The sequence below is a fragment of the Ovis aries genome, chromosome 24 (assembly GCF_016772045.2).
Source record: "Ovis aries strain OAR_USU_Benz2616 breed Rambouillet chromosome 24, ARS-UI_Ramb_v3.0, whole genome shotgun sequence".
Taxonomy (NCBI): domain Eukaryota; kingdom Metazoa; phylum Chordata; class Mammalia; order Artiodactyla; family Bovidae; genus Ovis; species Ovis aries.
The window spans coordinates 11984146-12005831 of record NC_056077.1 but is presented as its reverse complement, the minus strand read 5'-3'; the positions used below and the strand labels follow the sequence as shown (position 1 = coordinate 12005831).

The 21686-nt window shown below is 46.4% G+C and overlaps 1 protein-coding gene across 3 annotated transcripts in view; it reads left to right on the top strand.

Annotated features, from left to right (window-relative positions):
- CPPED1 (calcineurin like phosphoesterase domain containing 1) overlaps positions 1–21686 on the top strand; it is a 131741-nt gene that overhangs the window by 25308 nt on the left and 84747 nt on the right. For all 3 annotated transcript variants that reach the window (XM_004020780.5, XM_042240670.1, XM_042240669.2), the window contains exon 2: positions 1658–1876. In XM_004020780.5, the coding sequence (XP_004020829.1) occupies positions 1658–1876 (219 nt within the window). The remainder of the gene's footprint in view (positions 1–1657; positions 1877–21686) is intronic.

The following is a 21686-nucleotide window of genomic DNA, read 5'->3' as shown; positions in this document are numbered from 1 at the left end:
TATCTCTTACATCTCCGCATTGGCAGGTGGATTCTTTGCTACTTGCGCCACCTTCCCCCTTAATCCTCTGCAGAACCCTTGGCACCCTCCGGTTGCCCTTTCCGTGTAAGTCCTTATTTGCTGCTGCTTCCCTGGTGGCTCAGAGGTTAAAGTGTCTGCCTGCAATGCAGGAGACCTGGGTTCGATCCCAGGAAGATCCCATGGAGAAGGAAATGGCAACCCACTCCAGTATTCCTGCCTAGAGAATCCCAGGGATGGAGGAGCCTGGTGGGCTACAGTCCAGAGGGTCGCAAAGAGTCGGACATGACTGAGCAACTTCACTTCACTCCTCATGAGAACTAAGCTCAAGAGAGCCAGGACCTCACCTATCTAAGTGTGTCATCAGCACGTCACACAGGGCCTGGCAAACAATGGGCTTTCAGTAAATGTCGAGTAAATGGGTGAGATGAACACAGAGATGTGAAATGATGCCAGGGGGCTTTCTGGATTCTAGTATCCTCTTGACTTCCAGAGCAAATGCCATTTATGCAGCTCACCTGCAAAATACAGTCATTTGTTCAAAAGAAGAAGACAGTCTCAAGGTCACAGGGTAGTTCTGTCCCTGCAGCTGATGGCTGGTGGCCGTCAAGCAGGTCGTGTCACCTCTCTGGGCTGAGGATCAAATCTAGGCTGATGAGTGAGTAAATGTATTCAGGCTGCTCTGTCCCCAGAGCCCATCTGGGCAGAGGAGGCCACATGTTTTCAACATTGGTCTGCCACGTGTGATTTTGTTTGAAGGAAGTGTTCTGTGGCCAAAGAGAAGTTTGAAACCACAGTTTGAAATCTCTGTGCCCACTGATGGGCATTCTAGCTCTGCAAATGCAGACACTACTGGCAGATTAGAATAGAGGCCTATGGCCCCCAAGGCTGTGGCAAAACCAGTAGGCAGGGCAGTCTGATAACTTACCTTCAGGTGATATAAGTGCTTTCCAAGAACATAAAGAATGAAAGATTCTGGTTCCCCCACCCTGACCCACAGCCTCACACCTCACCTATGCCCACATCACGCTGCCTTGGAAATGTTAGCATCTTTTTTTTTCCCCCCACATTGACTAAGATTTCATTTTTGGCACTGCCTTTCCAACCAGATAGCCAGAGCTTCTGAACTCCAAGCTTTGTAATTAAATTTCTGTCACATCCCTTGAAACAGCGCAAATTGTGCCATTAAGCCTGGTGTAAAAGATTTGACAGCACTTCACCTAGTCATTTAAACATAATACTTCTGGCAACTTTCAATTTGCAGTATTTTAAATTGTAATTAAAAAACTATTGAACATTAATATGCTCTATACAGCATGCCGTGATACCTCTGTGCTTCATCTTGGCCATCTCGTTTTTAAAGAAACAGCTTGGTTGCGTGACTGTTAATAGCCCACGTGGTGTGTTTTTTTTTTTTTTTTCTCCCAGCTTTTGGGAATCACCAGGTCCCAGGCATAATTAGTATAAATCAAAATCCTCTAGCTGATGACAGGAAAATGGTATGTTTGAACAGCAGCTTATTAAAATGACCTACTTAATTTAAGAAAAATATTGTATCCACTCGCACAATAACCTGGATGCTTTCCCTGACAGATTTTATAATGTTTCTTCTCTCTTTTTCTTTCTTTTTCTTTTTAAGAAAAGGAAAGGGAATGGAAAGGCCCGTTCTACTTCATCCAAGGTGCAGACCCCCAGTTTGGACTGATGAAGGCCTGGGCCACTGGGGACTGTGACAACGGTGGTGATGAGTGGGAACAGGAGATCCTTCTGGCTGAGCAAGCAGTCCAGGCCATCAACAAACTGAACCCCAAGCCCAAATTCTTTGTTCTGTGCGGGGACCTCGTCCACGCCATGCCAGGTAAGACTCGGGCTGTCGCTGAGATCTTATCGCCTTCCCTTAAAAAAAAAGATCTCTCTTAAAAGACATCTCTGCTCAGTGACGGCTCATTCCTTTCTCTTAATGGTTGCAGGATCGTCAAACATCAGAAAATACACACTCATTTTAGTTTTAGAATATGGCAAGGTTAACCACAGTAATAAGGTTGAGCCACGGTCCTGATTATCTGTGCTTCCTATGAAAAATGGGACAGATTCCCACGTGTCACCTTTCTTCACTTACAGGAGACAGACTCGAATTGCTTTCGGATCCCACATCCATAAACATAATCTTCTCCTTTCGTTTCCCTCCTTCTTATGCTTTTACTTCTCCGGTCTTTGTTCCTGCTTTTTCAGTGTCAGATGACAAGCTAACTTGGACTGGATTTTTTTTTTTTTTTTTTTTAAGTTTGTGTTACCTTGCACATGTGCTAAGTTGCTTCCGTCGTGTCCAACTCTTTGCAGCGCTATAGACTGGGGCCTACCAGGCTCCTCTGTCCATGGGATTCTCCAGGCAAGAATACTGGAGTGGGTTGCCTCGCCCTTCTCCAGGGGATTGTTACTTTCTGGTACTGTGAAGTCCAGGGGCAAATTTGGACTTCAGGAATGGCTGGATCCAGGGGCTCAGAAGTTGCCGTCAGGACTCCATCTCTTCTTCGCTCAGCCCTGCTTTCCTCTGAGTTGAATTCATTCTCCTGCAGGCACTCTCTAGGTAGTGGTTCCTGAAGCTCTAGATTTATGTCCTTCTAACTGAAACCACAACAGAAAGAAAGTGCCTTGTTCTTGATGGCCCAGTCGAAGTTCCAGACCAGTGTCTATCCAGCTCACACAGCTCCATGAAGCCAGGGTATGGGAACAGCTCCATGGCAGCCAAGTGGTCAGAACAGGATGGTTCCCCTCAAGAAAAAGTGAGATACTAGGAATATGAACACAACAGATCCCTTCCAGAACTCTCCTCCTTTTTAAATTTCCCTTTCCTACTCTGACATCATTCTCTCCAGGCAAGGAGAAAACCCAGTGAGCATGTATAAATAAGCAAGCGGAAACCACCCCTGCTCGTCTGGGAGGCAGAGCAGGCCCACCTCTGATCACTCTCATCTTTGTCCTGGTCTCTGCTTACTGAGCAGAGTGGACCCAAAGACCATTGCAGAAAATGCTGCGGCTGCTGTGGGTGTTTGTTTTTGGCTAATGTTACCTTGTAAACCCAGACTCTTTGAGTCCTGCTATGATTTATTTATTTATTATTATTATTATTTTCTTTTTGGTCACCCCATGCAGCATGTGGGATCTTATTTCCCTGGCCAGGGATTAAACTTGTGCCACCTGCAGTGAAAAGCACAGAGTCGTAACCACTGGACCTCCAGGGAAGTCCCCAAGTCTTGCTGTGATGTCTAGCGCCTTTAGAAGCTGAGGTCGTCTAAAGAAAGCTCGGGGGCATTCATTCCTCCCCACCAGGGCTCTCTTGTCCAGCAGCCTACCTATCCAGAGCAATCCAGGGTGAACGTGTGAGGCTGGAAGAGAGGCTGCCCAGAATCGCTCTCCCTGAAGTCCAGGGAGTGTGGCCAGCAGGGAGAACCCCCAGACCTTCCCACATTCTCCATTGGCTCATGTTTTACACAAAGTCATGATTATGGACGTACTCGTGTCCTTGACTCCCCCTGGAAGACCCAGTGATGTCACCCCTGGAGAAGCAGCCTGTCCTCTTTGTTGTTGTTGTTTAGTTGCTAAGTTGTGTCCAACTCTTTGCAGCCCCATGAACTATAATGCGCCAGACTCCTCTGTCCTCCACTATCTCCCAGAGTTTGCTCAAACTCATGTCCATTGAGTTGGTGATGCTATCCTACCATCTCTCACTCTATTGCCCCCTTCTTTTGCCTTCAATTTTTCCCAGCATCAGGGTCTTTTCCAATGATTCAGCTATTCACATCAGGTGGCCAAAGGATTGGAAAAACTTCAGCTTCAGCATCAGTCCTTCCAATGAATATTCAGGACTGATTTCCTTTAGGATTGACTGGTTGGATCTCCTTGCAGTCCACAGGACTCTCAAGAGTCTTCTCCAACACCACAGTTCAAACACATCTATTCTTCAGCACTCAGCCTTCCTTGTGGGCCAACTCTCACATCCGTACATGACTACTGGAAAAACCATAGCTTTGACCATACAGACCTCTGTCGAGGGTGGTGTCTTTGCTTTTTAATATGCTGTCTAGGTTTGTCCTAGCTTTCCTTCTGAGGAGCAAGCGTCTTTTAATTTCATGGCTACAGTCACTGGGTGGAAAAGGGGGAAGACAAGACGCTGGATCAAGGCGTGCATTAGGGCTCCTGTGGCCACGTCTGTAGAGATGCCAGCTCCACATCTGCCCCTGCTGCACTGGGAACACTTGGCCAGACCCCTTGCCTTATTATTTTTAAACTTTATTTCAGTTGTTGCTTTTGGCTGCGCTGGGTCTTCGTTGCTGCACGCGGGCTTTCTCTGCTTGCCCTGAGCAGGGACTAATCTCTAGTTACAGTGTGCAGGTTTCTCTTTTCACAGAGCGTGGGCTCTAGGCATGCAGGCTCAGGAGTTGTAGCACATGGGCTTTGTTGTCCTGAGGCATGTGGAATCTTCCCAGATCAGGGATCAAATCTGTGTGCCCTGTGTTGGCAGGAGGATTCTTAACCACTTGACCTCCAGGGAAGTCCCCTGCTCACCTCCTTAGGGCCTCAGTTTCTGAATCCAGAACTCACTGATGGCGGTTAAAATCTAAAACCTCAACAGTCTGGGGCAACCCAGCACAGGGCAGAGACGCTATACCTCCATGCATGTGAGCATCTCAGCAGCTTGGTACAGAAATGAGTTCTCAGGATGGTGCTGAGTTTTGTAGAGAGGTAAAACTCTTAGCTGCCAATGAACTTGACCACCCTTGGTGACTCTTGGCTGAGGGTTCCCCTGTGCTGAGATCGTTCAGGTCCAAAGTGACCACAGAGCACCGCAGTTTCAAAAGGAATTAGAAATCACAGCAGGACTCAAGAGTCTTAGTTTACAAGGTAAATGCCACTTCCAAATGGCCTGATTTGCTGTCAGCTGGTTTGTCTAGACCCGTTTGGCCCGATATATAGTGTAACATCAGCTCAAGCTCTCAGTCCGGACCACACAGTGAGTCAACTTCTGCTTTTATTGGACACTTGAAACAGATTCCAAATTTACTGCTTTTCTGTCCAGTGGTTGGTTTTTTTTTCCTTTGAAAATAGAATATTATGAGACTTACTTGGATTATATAACATGTTCTTGTGGATGTTTACCGACTTTTCTGAATTATGTTAATGTATTCAATCTTTTCAAAATAAGGTTTAAAATAAAAGCATTCTATGTGATTACATTGCTTCTTAAATAAAGTATACTGAACATAAGTAAATGTAAAGATAGAATTTTTATGGTCATCCCTACCAGTTGGTCAGAAGACCTCAAAAATATAAACTGGCAAACTTCTGAGAACTGGTTTTATATTCAGTGTGACCCGAGGAGAATTCGTGTCTGTTTTGAAGATTTGGACTATTCTGTGGAATTGTAACTGAGCCAGTGAAAGGACTGTAACTGTTCTGAATATTGTGGTCTGAGGCTTAAACAGAATGTTTTTGAAACTCATTACCATTTTTTTGCATTTAATTGCATTTTTTAATATGCAGTTGGTGGCTTCCCCCTCATTTAGCTCGTACACAGGGGCAGACACTAGAAAAGTAATTATTTGCTTTGACCGCTTAGCACCATTGTTAATTATCAAATGCATATATTAATAGGCAAATAAAATCAGAGAACACACTTTTAATTCTACCATAAATATTATCTTGGGCCAAGTAGTTTTAAGTTCAAGTCAGAGGAAAAAAAACTTTACAAGTAACGTTTTTTCTAATGGAAGTCCTAATGTTTTTTTCATTCTAAATATCCATCATAATATCCATTCATCTGCAAACATTTATTGTCTACAAACTAAGTGCCAATTTATAGCACTAGACACTGTGGATGCAATAGTTAGAAATGAGAGACCAGCCCTTCCAAAGAGCTTGGAGTCTAGCAAGGAAAGTGCAAAACCCAGGATGATTAAGAGGTACTATTAGTGCCAAGACCTGCAGGAAAAAGCCTAGGAAATGCAGGACAAAGCCTATTTAGTTTTGAAACATGTTTTCATTCTGCTGGCATCTTTTAGGTTATCTTGGTATTTTTCTTATTTTATAAAGCTTCTCTGTGGGATAAACCACATTAGAAGTAGCAAATGAAGACCTGTACCAATATTGAGACCATTGATTTTTCAGTGCTTCACTCTTGAGCCCAGGGTGACTTTCTTTGGCCCTCCTGACGTGGAGGCATCGACCTGCTGATGTAGTCCCCAGAGACCTTGTTAGGTTTCAGCAGTTACTGTGAGAAGCCGACAAATGGGGTTGTGATGATACCGTTAGAGCGCAGGAGACCCCCTCCAGCCTTTGGAACCACTTGTTATTAACACACGTGTCTGTCCCTGTTTGGTAACAAGGGCTCTAACCAAAGAAACAGATAATGGGGAGGAATTCTTCCCTCAGTACAGAGTCTCCTTGAAGAGTTCTTTGTTTACTGACCTTCACTGGGGCAACCGTTACATGATGTCATTTGGGCAGCTGTTACATGATATCTCTTCAGTCGATTCAGACTCCGAAGTCCTGTTACATTTTTATGTAATGAGGCAAGCCTGTGTTGTTGTTGTTGTTGTTCAGCTACTCAGTCACGTCTGACTCTTTGCCACCCCATGGACTGCAGCACGCCAGGCTTCCCTGTCCTTCAGCATCTCCCGGAGTTTGCTCAAACACGTGCCCATTGAGTCAGTGATGCCATCCGACTGTCTTGTCTTCTGTCGTCCCCTTCTCCTCCTGCTTTCAATCTTTCTCAGCATCAGGGTGTTTTCTAATGAGTTGGGTCTTCACATCATGTGGCCAAAGTATTAAAGCTTTGGCTTCAGCATCAGTCCTGCCAGTGAATATTCAGGACTGATTTCCTTTAGGATGGACTGGTTTCATCCCGTTGAAGTTCAGGTGACTCCAAAGAGTCTTCTCCAACACCACAGATCAAAAGCATCAATTCTTCGGTGCTCAGGTTTGTTTATGGTCCAACTCTCACATCCGTACATGACTACTGGAAAAACCATTGTTTTGCCTGTACAGACCTTTGCTGGAAAAGTCATGTCTCTGCTTTTTGATACGCTGTCTAGGTTTATCATAGCTTTTCTTCCAAGGGACAAGTGTCTTTTAATATAGTGGCTGCAGTCACCATCTGCAGTGATTTTGGAGCCCAAGAAAATAAAGTCTGTCACTGTTTTCATCGTTTCCCCATCTATTTGCCATTATGTGTTGGGACCGGACGCCCTGATCTCTGTTTTTTGAATGTTGAGTTTTAAGCCAGCTTTTTCGGTATTATCTTTCAGCCTGCCTTAGCATTAGTTTAATAAGTGCTTTACTAGTTTCCCAGGGGGCTCAGTGGTAAGGAATCCACCTACCAGTGCAAGAGATGCAGGAGACCCAGGTTTGAGACCCAGGTGTAATCCCTGGGTTGAGACGATTCCCTGGAGAAGAAAATGGCACTCCACTCTATTATTCTTGCCTGGGAAATCCCATGGACAGAAGAGCCTGGCGGGGCTACAGTCCATGAGGTCACAAAGAGTCAGATGCGACTGAGCATGCACAGCACGCTCTGCCTGGTATTGCCATTTTAAAGTTTGAAAAACTAGATTTGGGGACTTCTGTGGCAGTCCAGTGTTTAGGGCTCTGCTCTTCCAATGCAGGGGGCACTGATTCAGTCCCTGGTTGAGGAAGTAGGATCCTACATGTCACACAGCCAAAAAAAAAAAAAAAAAAAAAATCCCAAACAAACAAAAAACAACTCTAGTTTTCAAATCAGCTCTGGCCCAAAGCATTTTATATAAGTACACGTGAACTTGCAGTGTTGATCTTTCGGAATTTATAGATAAAGCAACCTTTCATCACTAGAAGCAGAAGGCTCTTTCTTCCCTCCCATTTAATGTCCTTTCCCAAGTTCACCTCGGCACACCCATTGCACAGTGGCCACATTTTACTTTCAAAGTTAAAAGTGTTCCCAGGCAACTTATATTTGAAGTTGGGCAACCATTCCTGTTGGGACCAGAGTGACTGAATATGAAAATGAAATTGAATTTGGAAATGATTCTGACGAATTGAAAGAGAGGGTCCATGCACAAAGATGATGTATGCTACAGGTAACGGCAGAATAATCCACTTAGGTGGAAAAGTCTTCACTTCAAGGTAGAGAAAACTGGGTTTCTGCAGATACGGCTGTGAAAGGCTGGAGAGTTAAAGGGACCAGCGGCGTGGTGATTAGGAGTGGAAGACACTGTGCGAGTGAGCAGCAGAACTGCTGACACGTGGAACTCTGTTTTTCCACAAGAGCTGGCAGATTCGATTTCATCTGGTTTGGTAGCCCCTCACCTTAATTTAGGGGCTTTCCTGGTGGTTTAGGTGGTAATGAATCCGCCTGCAATGCAGGAGACCTGGGTTTGATCCCTGGGTTGGGAAGATCCCCTGGAGAAGGGAATGGCAACCTACTCCAGTATTCTTGCCTGAAGACTCCCATGGACAGAGGAGCCTGGCGGGCTATAGTCCATGAGGTTGCAAAGAGTCAGATATGACTGAGCAACTAATACACACACACACGCCATCTTAAATTAGATGTGAAGGGCTGGGCCGAGGTCCAGATACAAGTAGCTCTGGCCACATGACCGTCAAGATTCCTTCCCCACTGCAGATCTCTGATTCCGTGATGAACGGGTGGAACTGGGAAATACAGCAAGATGGAATGCTTTGGCGTGCTTGGCATCAGGCAAAGAATAAGCCATTTGTCCTCCGGTCGTTCACACTGTCCAGGAAGGCTGGTGTTCATTTTTCCCCAGCTGGGCAGGCACAAACACATGAATGTAACTCTGGTACAAGACAGGCTGTGATAAGTAAAGCTTTAGAGGCACACTTTGGAAAACCAAAGCCAGGATTAAGGCTGGGGCTGGGAAAAGGCTTTATCGCCTCCTTCCAACCTCCACAGTTCACCTTCCCCCAGGCCAAGTTCTTTGTTCCTAAAGGGCAGCAGATTTTTTATCTAACACCAACGCTGTGGGTGTGCGAAGGGTGTGAATCGAATGAACGGAGGTCAAGTGAATCACTGTGTTTCCCAGAGTCCTTAGCAAGTGGCTGGCACATGGTAGGTACCAGATACCAGTTTCTGGATTAGATGACTAATCAGTTCACTTATTTAAAACAGCTCTATTGAATGCTTCAGAGAAGGTAATGGCACCCCACTCCAGTACTCTTGCCTGGCAAATCCCATGGACAGAGGAGCCTGGTGGGCTGCAGTCCGTGGGGTCGCGAAGAGTCGGACACGACTGAGCGACTTCACTTTCACTTTCCACTTTCATGCATTGGAGAAGGAAATGGCAACCCACTCCAGTGTTCTTGCCTGGAGAATCCCAGGGACGGGGAGCCTGGTGGGCTGCCATCTATGGGGTCGCACAGGGTCAGACATGACTGAAGCAACTCAGCAGCAGCAGCAGCAGCAGTTAGCTCATGTTTAGTTCCTCGGCTGTATAATTAGCCTTCCGTTGTTATTTTTATGTGCCTATACCAAGCTCTAAGAAATGCCATGATTTAAAGGCAATTTACCACACGACTTAATAGAAACATTACAGGGGGGTTCTGTTTTGGATGTACAAAAGTGATGCGTCTTGGTGAAAATACCACCAGGCCCTGGGTGCCCGGCTGCTGACCTCAGCTCTTCTGGTAGGTTGTATGCAGGCTTGAACATTTGACGGTGGCAACCTGGAGCAGTCAGCTAGCCCAGGACTCCCGGGATCCTTCGTGTCCATTATCAGTGCTGCTGAAAAATCCAGGCAATCAGTGGCAATGCCTTCCTTCTGCTGGAGCTGATGGAAAGTGGTTTGAACTAACTGACCTAATATTACGCATTAGCAAACTGAGATCATCACTTGCAAAGTTGCTTCTGATGCCGTTTGTGGTCTGAAGCAATGTGATCGTCCTCCCACCCCTGCCAGGGTCTGCCACGGGGCCTCATGGCAGAGGCACTGTGCCTGCTGCCAGAGTCAGGACATCTCAGCCTGTGCTGTGCCCAGACCCCTTTGACAGCTTGGTGAAGCCTCTGGATCACCTCTCACAATAGTGTTCTAAGTGCATAGAATAGAATGCATGGAATTTCACAGAAATAATCTTGAAATACAGTCCTCAAAATATTTTAAAATTTATTTGCTAGAGAAATACATGCCTCTTTGTTGATCTGTTATTACAGAACACAGTCTAATGGCGAGGTTAGTAACTATCATACTTTCAAAGTGGTGCTGGCTTAAGCAACGTTTCGAGGTATCGTTAACAACTGTAACAGGATGTGAAAAGCCCTCGTGATTTCTGTTGGTTTCACAGTCACAGGGGCATGAATACCTCTGTGGTTTTCTGCCTGACATCATGGTAGGAGGAAATGCTGAATTTCGGTTAGAGGTCAGTGGAATTGTATTTTTTTTCCCATGTAGATGCACAGATCCCTGTGAATCCCAGATTGAGCCCTTATCCATGTATACTTGTGAACACGCTCTTGTCTGACTAGTCATATAATTGACCAAAGTATAAATTCGATGGCAGAACCTGTACCTTTAATTAAGGGCTACAACACTTCTTAGTTATAGCTAGGAAAACGTGGACATTTGATTAGTCCTTGAAATGAGCTGAATAACAGGAGCTACTTAACAGTCATCTTTTGATTAAGGGGGGAAAAAACCCAAAACCCTTTCATATGCTTTCTCTCCAGTGTTTGGATCAAAAACTGAAATTGAGAGAGTCTTGTCTTACTTGCTTGTTTGTTCCAGGAAGCATTTGAGAAGGCTTAAAGCAGACAGAAATAGACAATGGGAAAATATAAGTAAGGAACAACCAATCAGGACCAGAGAAAATACAAGTTCACATAGGAAGTCAGGGCTGGAGGGAGGGAGGCAGGTCCTCAGGGCTGTTGTGGTTGATGAGATGGAGGGTTAGCCAGACAAAGGGGCTTCCCAGGTGGTTCAGCGGTAAAGAACCTGCCTGCCAATGTGTGAGAAGTAGGTACGATCCCTGGAAGATCTCAGGAAGATCCCCCTGGAGAAGGGCATGGCAACCCACTCCAGGATTCCTGCCTGGGAAATCCCATGGACAGAGGAGCCTGGCGGGCCACAGTCCTTGGGGTGGCAGAGTCAGACACAACCTGACGAAACTGAACCCAGACGTAGCCAGGCAGCAAAGAAACTGGTGTCAAAGAGGCAACGTCATACCTGTGGCTAAGAGGATCACAGCCTTTTCTGGAACATCTTAGGTGGATTTTATTTTTTCAATTTTTATTTATTTATTTTTCTGTTTGGCTGTGCTGCATGGCATGTGGGATGTTAGTTCCCCAACCACAGATTGAACTCACACACTCTGCAGTGGAGGCGCAGAGTCTTAACCACTGGATTGCCAGGGAAGCCCCTTGGGAAATCTTGGATTTCAAAGAAACTTTAGTGAGGGTCTCTTCTGGGGCGCTAAGTAATATGATGTCCAACAAGGGGACATCTAGAAGTACGAGTCGTAACCTGTGTGTGAGGTCCGTGAATAGGCTTATCTGACCAGCGAGCCCGTCAGACTGGGCAAAGTCCAATGTATTTGCACAGGTGCTTTGGAGACTGGAATGGGAAGAAGATCTTAAAAAAAAAAAAGAAAACAACAAGCTTTTTTCCTCATGGGCTCTGTGACTCAACAGAGGAATAAGGAACCAAGGAGCAGAAATCACTTATGATCAGAGTACTCTCATTTTTGTCTGCCATCTGAGAACGCTTTCTCAGTTTTTAAATATACTGGTTCAACCTCAGTGCCTTCTCCCAGAGCTAGAATGGCTTACATTTCATGTCAGTACCTTTAAAAATATTAGTCATTCTATTGGTTTCAGCTTCTTAAAGAAATTTCTCCTAGAGCCCTCTGTTTCCTGGCTGGTTGTTCCCTAAGCTTCACAGCTGTCATCTTGGGATTTCCACCCCTGTTCTACGGACTGACTACCTTTCTTCCCGGGTGGCTCAGTGGTAAAGAATAAGAAACTCGGGTTCAGTCCCTGGGTCGCGGAGATCCCCTGGAGGAGGGAATGGCTACCCTCTCCAGTATTCTAGCCTGGGAGAATCCCATGGACAGAAGAGCCTGGTGGGCTACAGTCCATGGGATGACAAAGAGCCGGACACAACTGAGCATACCTCTCTCTCAGGTTGGATCCCTACTTCTTTCCTTTGTAGTGGACGGTGATTGCAGAGGCCTTTTAGGCCAAACACCCCTGGTAGTCTGTTCCGAAACACCAGGCCAGCCCCCTGAGCAGCGCAGGCCACTGAGCAGATCAGCTCCGGAGCCCACTTCCGCACTGCACCCATCCTCGGGGGCTCCTGAGGTGGTCAGGGGGTGCTCCCAGAGCGTACAGAGTCCCTGGCACACCAATGCAGCGTAGACAAAACCAGCCTCTTTCTAGCTTGTGCTTAGCTGATTGGAATATTTAACCTTTCCTTCTATTGTTTTTGCTCTAAACACTCATTATCTGGAATTGGGATATTTCACCTCCGTAATGGGCCTATTATCTCCAAGTAAATGAAAGATGAAAAAGAAGTGTGATCCTGAAGGAATTCAGTTCCCAAGTAATTGGTCAAGTGATCGGAATGTGAAAGGAAAAAGATAACAAGAGGCTGGGAAAGGGAGCACGTTTCAGTGCGGAAACCACTGCAGAAGGGTGTTTCATCCCCTCCAGAATTGTCTGCAGCTTCGGAATTCTACATATTGCTCCCTCATATACTATTTGAGTTGTATAAAAAAATTTACTGCTCCTTTCTTTGTGTGTTATTTGGGTGAAATACTGCTGTCCTAATCCATAAATATTTTTGTGAAGAGATTTTGTATTGATCTGTAAGGTAATAGCTTGAGGAATTTCACTTGGATAATATACTTTCCTTAATCTGTGTTTGTTGTTTTTTTTTTTTGCCAAAAATACATCAAAGTATATTTTATATCATACCAAAGTCTCCTATTGTGTCAAAACAGTTTCTTAGTTATATCCTAAGTTGGTTCATGGGCTTCTCTCTATGGTTCAGTAGTAAAGAACCCACCTGCAATGCAGGAGACGGGCTTTCAATCCCTGGGTCAGGAAGATCCCCTGGGAAGGAAACGGCAACCCACTCCAGTATTCTTGCCTAGGGAATCCCATGGATGGAGGAGCCTGGCGGGCTACAGTCCATGGAGTCGCAATGAGCTGGACATGACTTAGCGACTGAACAGCAACAATAAGTTGATTCACAGTAATGATTTAACAGCGATTTGCTATAAATGTCTGGGAGCAGCCAATGTAATAAGTTGTAGCTGTTAGATACAGAGTTAAATGAATCTTGTCTAATATCATGTATAATTTAAAAACCGGTAGAACCTGATTAAACTTGATCAGCCAGCAATGTGCTGCAGAATCACCACGTGAGTAATGTTTATGCTGGCAAAGATTTAGATCAAACAAATTTACATACCTCAATTAATTAGGAAAAGATAATGGAAAGGATTTGAGATGGAAAGGATTATGGTGCCATAAATTCTCTGGGACTAGATGAAAGCAAATGTTTTTAATTGAAGGAATAAATCATTTTCTTGAGCTCCATTGAAGGCTGCTTGAGACAGTGTGTTCCCAATCCTGGGGCTTTCCAGCCAAGTGTCTTCCTGTTGCATCCATCACTCCTTGTGCCCTTGACCGTTGGGAGGTGAAGTCAGGTAATTCAGCCTTAATCCATTTACTTATTTGTTTGTCTGATCAATAATAGCAAGTATGTGTGGAGGGTCTGTTTGTGTGCCAGCACTGCTTAGCAAGAAATAAACTCCATGCCTGTCCTCAGGAAGCTTATAGTTAGGGAGAGAAGGGGGAAGTGAAAAGCTCTACAAATGAAATAAAACAGTAGTCTTAGTGACTTAAGTGAAGTGAAGTCGCTCAGTCATGTCCGACTCTTTGCGACCCCATGGACTGTAGCCTACCAGGCTCTTCTGTTCATGGGGTTTTCCAGGCAATAGTACTGGAGTGGATTGCCATTTCCTTCTCCAGCGGATCTTCCCGACCCAGGGATCGAACCCAGGTCTCCCGCATTGTAGACAGACACTTTACTGTCTGAGCCACCAGGTTTAAGGCATGGTGATTCCAGGCATGGTGCCGTGAACAGATGCAGTGCTGATTGGGTGGGTTAGAGAAGGCTGCCTTAAAATCAGCATAGTATTAGATAGTCCCTGCCCTGCTCGTGGTTCAGAAACCCAAACAGTACTAAAAGGTTTTTGGTGGTTCAGTGGTAAAGAACCCGCCTGCCAATGCAGCAGACATAGAGACTTGGGTTCGATCCCCGGGTCAGGTAGATCCCCTGGATGAGGGCGTGGCCATCCACTCCAGTATTCTTGCCTGGAGAATCTCATGGACAAAGGAGCCTGGTGAGCTACAGTCTGTAGGATCGCAAAGAGACGGACACGACTGAAGTGAAATAGCATGCACGCATGCAAGCAAAAGGTTTTCGGAGGTCGGGGGAGGGGACATCAGTGTTCCACCCCAACGCTGACCTGCTTCTTAGTGGAAGCCCACAGTTATTAATTTTTCATGAAAAGTAGCAGAAAGTTGTCAAGCTTATGTTCACTTGCATCTAGAGTGCTTTGTGCAGAAGGAAGAAAAAAGCAGCGCAGCATCTGTTGTCGTTTCTGCTGTCTCCGTAGCATCGGCTTCAGACTTGTGCCGCTCTTTTCACCGGGCGAGATTCCGGCGTGAGTTTGAACGGTCCCCTACTCGGGGGCACCCCGAGTCCTGTGGTGACCAGTGCACTTCTGTGTGCACGTGCAGCTGTTAAGGACACGGCTCTGAAGTCAGATTCACATGTGGGATCCCCTGTTTACTGGCTGGGTAACCTTGGGCAATTGACTTCTCTCTCAGTGGCTGAGCTTCCTTATCTGTAAAATGCAGATAATAACGATACCACTATGGTAGGCGTCTCATAAAACTTTTAAGTGCTCAAAACCCTGTCTGGCATTTAATACCATCCAGTAACTACAGTTACTTCCACCAGTTATTTTTTTTATTGAGATCTAATTCATATCATATAATTTACCCACTTAAAGTGTCTAATTCCATGGCTTTTCGTATATCCCACAGAGTTGTGCAAACACCACCACCGTCAATTTTAGAACATTTTCGTCAACCCCTAAAGAAGCCTGCTTTCTCACAGATTAACCATTCCTCTCTGCATCCTTCCCCCCCATCCTTATCTCCAGCCCTAGGCAACCACTAATCTACTTTGTGTGTTCATGGATTTGTCTGTTCTGGCCATTTTGTGTAAATGAAATCATATAATGTGCGGTCTTTTGTAACTGGCTTCTTTCACGGAGCTTGATGTTTCCATGGTTTATCTGTATTGAAGCAGGTGTCAGTACTTCATTGGTTTCTTTTTTTTTTTTTCCCCTCTCTCTTTTTTCGGCTGGCTTGTGTGATACAGCTTGTGGGATCTTAGTTCACTGACTAGGGATCCAGGGATGGAACCCTTGCCCTCAGCAGTGACAGTGAAGAGTGCTAACCACTGGACCACCAGAGAGAGCTCCCCGTTCCTTTTGTGCGTGCTGGGCCTTCATTGCTAGGCTTTGCTTTACTTCGGTTGTGGCGAGCAGGGGCTGCTGTCTGGTGGCAGGGCTTGGGCCTTATTGCAGTGGCTTCTCTGGTTGTGGAGCACGGGCTCTAGGCATGCAGGCTCAGTAGTTGTGCACAGGGGGCTTAGGTGCCCCACAGCACATGAGATCTTAGTTCTGTGACCAGGGATTGAACCTGTGTCCCCCACATTGGCAGGCAGGTTCTTAACCATTGGACCACCAGGGATGTCCCCCCGCCCCCTATTATTTCTGATGCAATCACTTCAAAAAAAGAAACAAAACAAAACAAAACAGACTTCCTTGATTCCTTCCTATCATTAGGTCAACTAAGGGACCCTCTGGAGGTCGGGAAAAGCTCATTGCTCTAAAGAGTAGGGCTCTTGGTAGTGCAGAGCTGCTAAGGTAGCTGTGTTGCGATGAAAGAATAGTGCTCACCCTTTTTCCAGATGAGCGAACGGTCAGGTCAGACAGCTTGCCCAGCTCTGCCCACCGGGAGCTGATCCTGGGGCTGAGCCCAGCTCAGTAACTCAGAGCCTGGACTCCTTTCTCTGGACCCCCGAGGAGGAGTCACAGCTGTCCAAGGGAGCATCCTTTATCTGCTGCCATCCTACAAGCCGAGGCTACGTGAGTCCAGGGAAGGAAGTGCTAGAGGGGGAGGACAGGAGTTCCCATCTCAAACTTGATGACTGCTAGCCCAGCCATCTATGGGGTCGCACAGAGTCAGACATGACTGAAGCGACTTAGCAGCAGCAGCCACAGCTGTGCTTTTGGAGCTAAACCTCCAAAATCTAAAATGGCCTGTCTCCGTATTCCAGATGCAGCATCTGTAGTAAGGGTGAAGCGCGTTTCTGCGATTGGAAACAGGGTGCTGTTTAGTTACAGTCGAGGCCATCCCACCAGCCCTGAGTCCCCTTAGTGTTATCAGCTTTAGGATGATGCTGGCATGGGAATTGCTCCTCTTTGTTTAACAGACCCGGGCAGCGGTACTCAAAGATGTCACATTTTAAAACTCCACTTACCGGTAAATTAAAAACGGTCCCCAGAGTCTCTAATCCAGGGATTTGCACACACCTGGTGCCAACACTTCTGAAAAGAGGACAGTTTTGTTATTCTCAGTAACCAGGCCTGCTGGCCCTGGGACCACTGGGCCCCCAAACGCAGGAAAATAGACCATATCTTTATAGCAGCCTCCGGACTCCACCAGTGATGAAAGTGGCTGCCATCTTAAACTCTGTTCATTCTGAGACATAAAAAATGTTTCTGCCTGTGAGGGGCAAATTTAACCATCAGTTATTTAGAAAAGACAGAACAAGGCACCTGCAGTGGACATTTATCGTCCGTCTTTTCCTGCCCCCCCCCCCTTTTTGGTGGTACCACGTGGCATGTGGAATGTTAGTTTCCTGACCAGAGATCGAACCCTCTCCCCCTGCCGTGGAAGCATGGAGTCTTAACCACTAGACTGTCAGGGAAGTCCCACCCTTCATCTTGACCTTCCATTACTTTGAACTCCACTTTCCCTCCCGTGGGTATCTTGCTGTGACTGAAGCCAGATGCCCTGATGCTCTTTCCAGCCTCCCATGCAGCTAGGACCTGGGCTTGTGACCCAGGCTCAACCCCCCAGACCGCTTGAAGCAGATTTTGAATCTTCAGCTGTTGACACAGAGAGCAGGATCTGTCTCAGTCAGGGGTTGGCAGTTATATCCACTTCCGGGGGGCAGCAGTGGATGGGGTCCCAGCGTTATTAGCATCCAGCATCACCAGCAGCGGTGTCAGCGGGTAACCTGGGAGGGTCTGAGCCCAGGCCAGCCCTTCTCCATGGAAGCATTTTTGCTCATGATTGGAGGTGCTGCTTCTGCCTTCTTAGCTTTAAAACCTGGTTCTCCAGCTGTCTGTAAGACCCTCAGCTACCCAATGTTCTTTATAAATTGCTTCTCTGTTCAGACCAGCCAGAGTGCATTGTGTGCAACAGAGAACCTGACCGATAGATGATGCCACAGCCCCTTCTCCCAGTGCTGCCCACTTACCACCCTGGGGCACAGTCTGCTCCGTGCTTCTCCCCAGGTCTGTCTGTCCCACTCCATCTCAGTTTCATCACGTGAAAACCAAACCCACTGTCTTCTTAGAGCTTCCTTCTCATTCATTGTTCCCTCAGTTATAAGGATCGACCTTTGTGGATTCATTTTTTTTTTCCATTGTACTGGGCCTTCATTGCTTCGAGGGCTTTTCTGCCGTCGCTGCGAGCCGGGGCTACTCTCTAGTTGCGCTGTGCGGTTTTCTCATTGCGGTGGTCTCTCTTGTTGTGGAGCATGGGCTCTTGGGCATGTGGGCTTCAGTAGCTGTGGCAGATGGGGTCAGTAGTTGCGGCTCCTAGGCTCTAGAGCACAGGCTCAGCGGCTGTGGGACACGGGCTTAGTAGCTCCAAGGCATGTAGACACCTCCCGGACCAGGGATCCAACTCTGCATCGGCAGGTGGATTCTTTACCCATGAGCTACCAGGGCAGCCCTTGGATTCAGTCTTGAGCTGTCTTAAGCTATCTTTCCTCTTTACGCAACCCCTTCCCAGTCCTGCCCAGTCCCCCTGTCACCCTGATTCGCCTCTGTCCTCTTAGCCCTAGACACTCATGCCAGAACTTGTGCAGCTGCCTCCCAATTGCATTCTCTGCTGCTTCCATTGCCACGCCCTCGGTGCCACAGGGTTGGTCCCACCACCCTTGTAGTGTTCTTATTTCAGATGGACCTCAGTCCTGCTCCCCTCCCTGCAGCCTGCCTTTGCAGTTCTCCTATCCAGAGATGGCGTGTGTTTCCCATGTTCATTTTGCCCTGTGCCCACAGAGGTGCTGGGCATGGGCCATGTGGCCTTGGTCCTCTTCCTCTGTTAAATGAGGCTGACAGTGGTGCCCACTTTATTATTATTTTTTTAAATAATGTTTGTTTGGCTGTGCAGGGTCCTAGTTGCAGCACTTGGGATCTTTAGCTGCTGTATGCAAACTCTTAGTTGTGGCACATGGGACCTAGTTCCCTGACCAGGGATCGAACCCAGCCTCCTGCATTGGGAGCATGGAGTCTTAGCCACTAGACCACCAGGGAAGTCCTGGCACCCAACTTTAGAGGCTTGTTGTGGAAATAAGGTGAGATGATGAACATTCAGGGCCAGCAGCACATAGGCATGGAATAAATGATGCCTGAACCATCCAGCCCCCCCGTCCCCTCCAGCTTCATTACTCTGCCGTCATTGTCATCCTTGTCCTCCTCATCATCTTGTCTTCCTTTGAGATTCAGCTCCCCTTCCTCTCTTCTTCTTGAAAACTTCCAAAGTACCAGGTTTTTAAAAAGTGATTCTTTCTGCCTTAAACTCAGTGGTCTGCTTCACTAATGTGGTTTGGAGCCCGTGTCACCCTCTGCATTTGTCTGATGCGCTATCCAGTTAAGAGTCTGGGTATTGGAATCAGAAGACATGACTGATTCACCCTGTGACTTTGAGTTACTTAACTCTCTAAGCCTCAGGCTCTGTACAACATGGAAGATGGCAGCTGTCCCTGTGGACATGTAGGAGGATTACCTGAAATATTGACTGGGGAACATTTCACACAGTATCTGGCACCTGGTAAGCACTCAGTCATTTTTTTTTTCTTCTTTCTAAACATTTTATTTATTTTTTACGGTCACACTGGATCTTTGTTGCGGTGCACGGGCTTCTCATTGCAGTGTCTTCTCTGGGTCGGAGCATGGGCTCTAGGTGCGGAGGCGTCAGTGGTTGCATCACGTGGGCTCAGTAGCTGTGGTGCATGGGTTTAGCTGCTCTGCGGCATGTGGAATCCTCCCAAGGGATCAGACCTGTGTCCCCTACCTTGGCAGGTGGACGCCCGTCCACTGTACCATGAGAGGAGTTGTCAGTCATTGTTAATGACTATTATAATGGCCCTTCTTGTATTTGCTCCCAGCTTGTGAACCGCTTGAAGGGGATGACAGAGGATGAGATGGCTGGATGGCAGCACTGACTCGATGGACGTGAATCTGAGTGAACTCCGGGAGTTGGTGATGGACAGGGAGGCCTGGCGTGCTGCGATTCATGGGGTCGCAAAGAGTCGGACACGACTGAGCGACTGAGCTGAGCTGTGAACCGCTTGAGGACAGGTTCTCTGCCATTCATCCATTTGTATCCTAGAACGTGCCAGTGTCTGACACATGGCAGGAGCTCAAAGCATAAAGCTTTTTGGAGTGAGGCAGACCTGGATTTAAAACTAAGTGTCATTTGCGAGCTATTTGGCCATGGGCAAGGTCCTAGATGTCACTGAGTGTCTGCTTCCTTATCTGGAAGCCAGAGGAGATGGTATCTATGTTCCTGGCTTGTTTAGAGGATCAGACAAGGTCATAAACTACAGGGCCAGTGGCGGACCTCGCTGGAGCCGTTAGAGAGTGATGTCCTGGCTTGGTTTCTGTCATCCTTACGACGCTATGCCGGACCAGGCGGTGGTGCTTGTCCTTTTTTCCTGCAGGAAGTGGAAATGTGAGGTTTAGAAAGGGGCTCTGTTTTTTCTTTCTTTGACCCTCCACCTCTTACTCAGAATATTCCAAAAGCTTACACAGGAAAATAGCAGGGAGCCCTGTGATGAGACAGGGTATTTGATTACACGTGTGTCTGTGCTCAGTCACGTCCCGCTCTTTGAGGCCCCGTGGACTGTAGCCCACACGGCTCCTTCGTCCATGGAATTTTCCAGGCAAGAATCCTGGAGTGTGGGTCACCATTTCCTACTCCAGGGGATCTACCCGACCCAGGGATCGAACCAGAGTCTCTTGTGTCTCCTGTACTGGCAGGCAGCTTCTTCACCATTGTGCCCCCTGGGAAGTCATTTGATTACGTGACTCGTCCAAATGACTGGATCCTTTTCTGCCTTTCCTTGCTGTTTGTTTTGCTGGCTTTAGATCAGCCCTAGCTAGCTACCAAATTTATTTGGAAACATGGTCTTTTCAGTTAAATAGTCTGACACACCACCGTCTCCTGTAAATAATGACACAGTGTTTTAATCAGGCATCGTCTGACAGCATGCTGGGAGGACTTTTTACAAGGTTGCCGTTAGGACTGGTTTGATCTGGAGGGAATGATGCTCGTCACAGTGCAGACCATTATTCCTTCACTAGACCTCTGCTGCTAAGACCCCCACGTGGAATATCAATGCCTAGGGTCTGAGGCTCTGAAAACCCAAAGCCTTAAGTCATATGAGCTTTCTGTATCTTTTTTCACTTTTTGAATTTGAATTTTTAAAAAATTTATTTATTTATTTATCGGCTGCAATGTGTCTTCATTGCTTTACGCAGGCTTTCTCTAGTTGTGAGTGAGTGAGGGCTCCCTCTCTGGTTGAGGTACGCAGGCTTCCTGGCTTCTCTTGCTGAGGAGCACAGGCTCTAGGCCCTCGGGCTTCAGTAGTTGCAGTTCCCAGGCTCTCAAGGGTGGGCTTCAGTAGCTGTGGTGCACGGGCTTAGTTGCCCTGCCACATGTGGGGTCTTCCCGGACCAGGGATCGAACCCATGTCCCCTGCACTGGCAGGCGGATTTTTATCCACTGTGCCACAAGGGAATTCCTGAATCTTTTTTTTTCAATTGAGGTATACTTGATGTGTAATGTTATATTAGTTTTAGGTGTACAGCATAATGATTTGATATTTGTATATATTGTGAAATGATAGTCATAGTAAGTCTAGTTAATATTTGTCATCAAACATAATTACACAATTTTTTTCCTATAGAACTTATAAGATCTATTTTCTTAGCAACTTTCAAATATGCAACACAGCATTATTAGCTGTCATACTAATACATGTATATAATACAGTAGTATATATAACACATATATAACATATGTATAATATATATAACAATATATACTTATATGTAATATAATAAATATATATTATATATGTATAATACATATATAATAATGTATACCATGCTATACATTACATCCCCAAGACTTATTTATGAGTTTTTATTTTCAAGTCTGTTAAGTTCCTCCTATATCGTTCTGGTGAAAGTGAAAGTGAAGTCACTCAGTTGTGTCTGACTCTTTGCGACCCCATGGA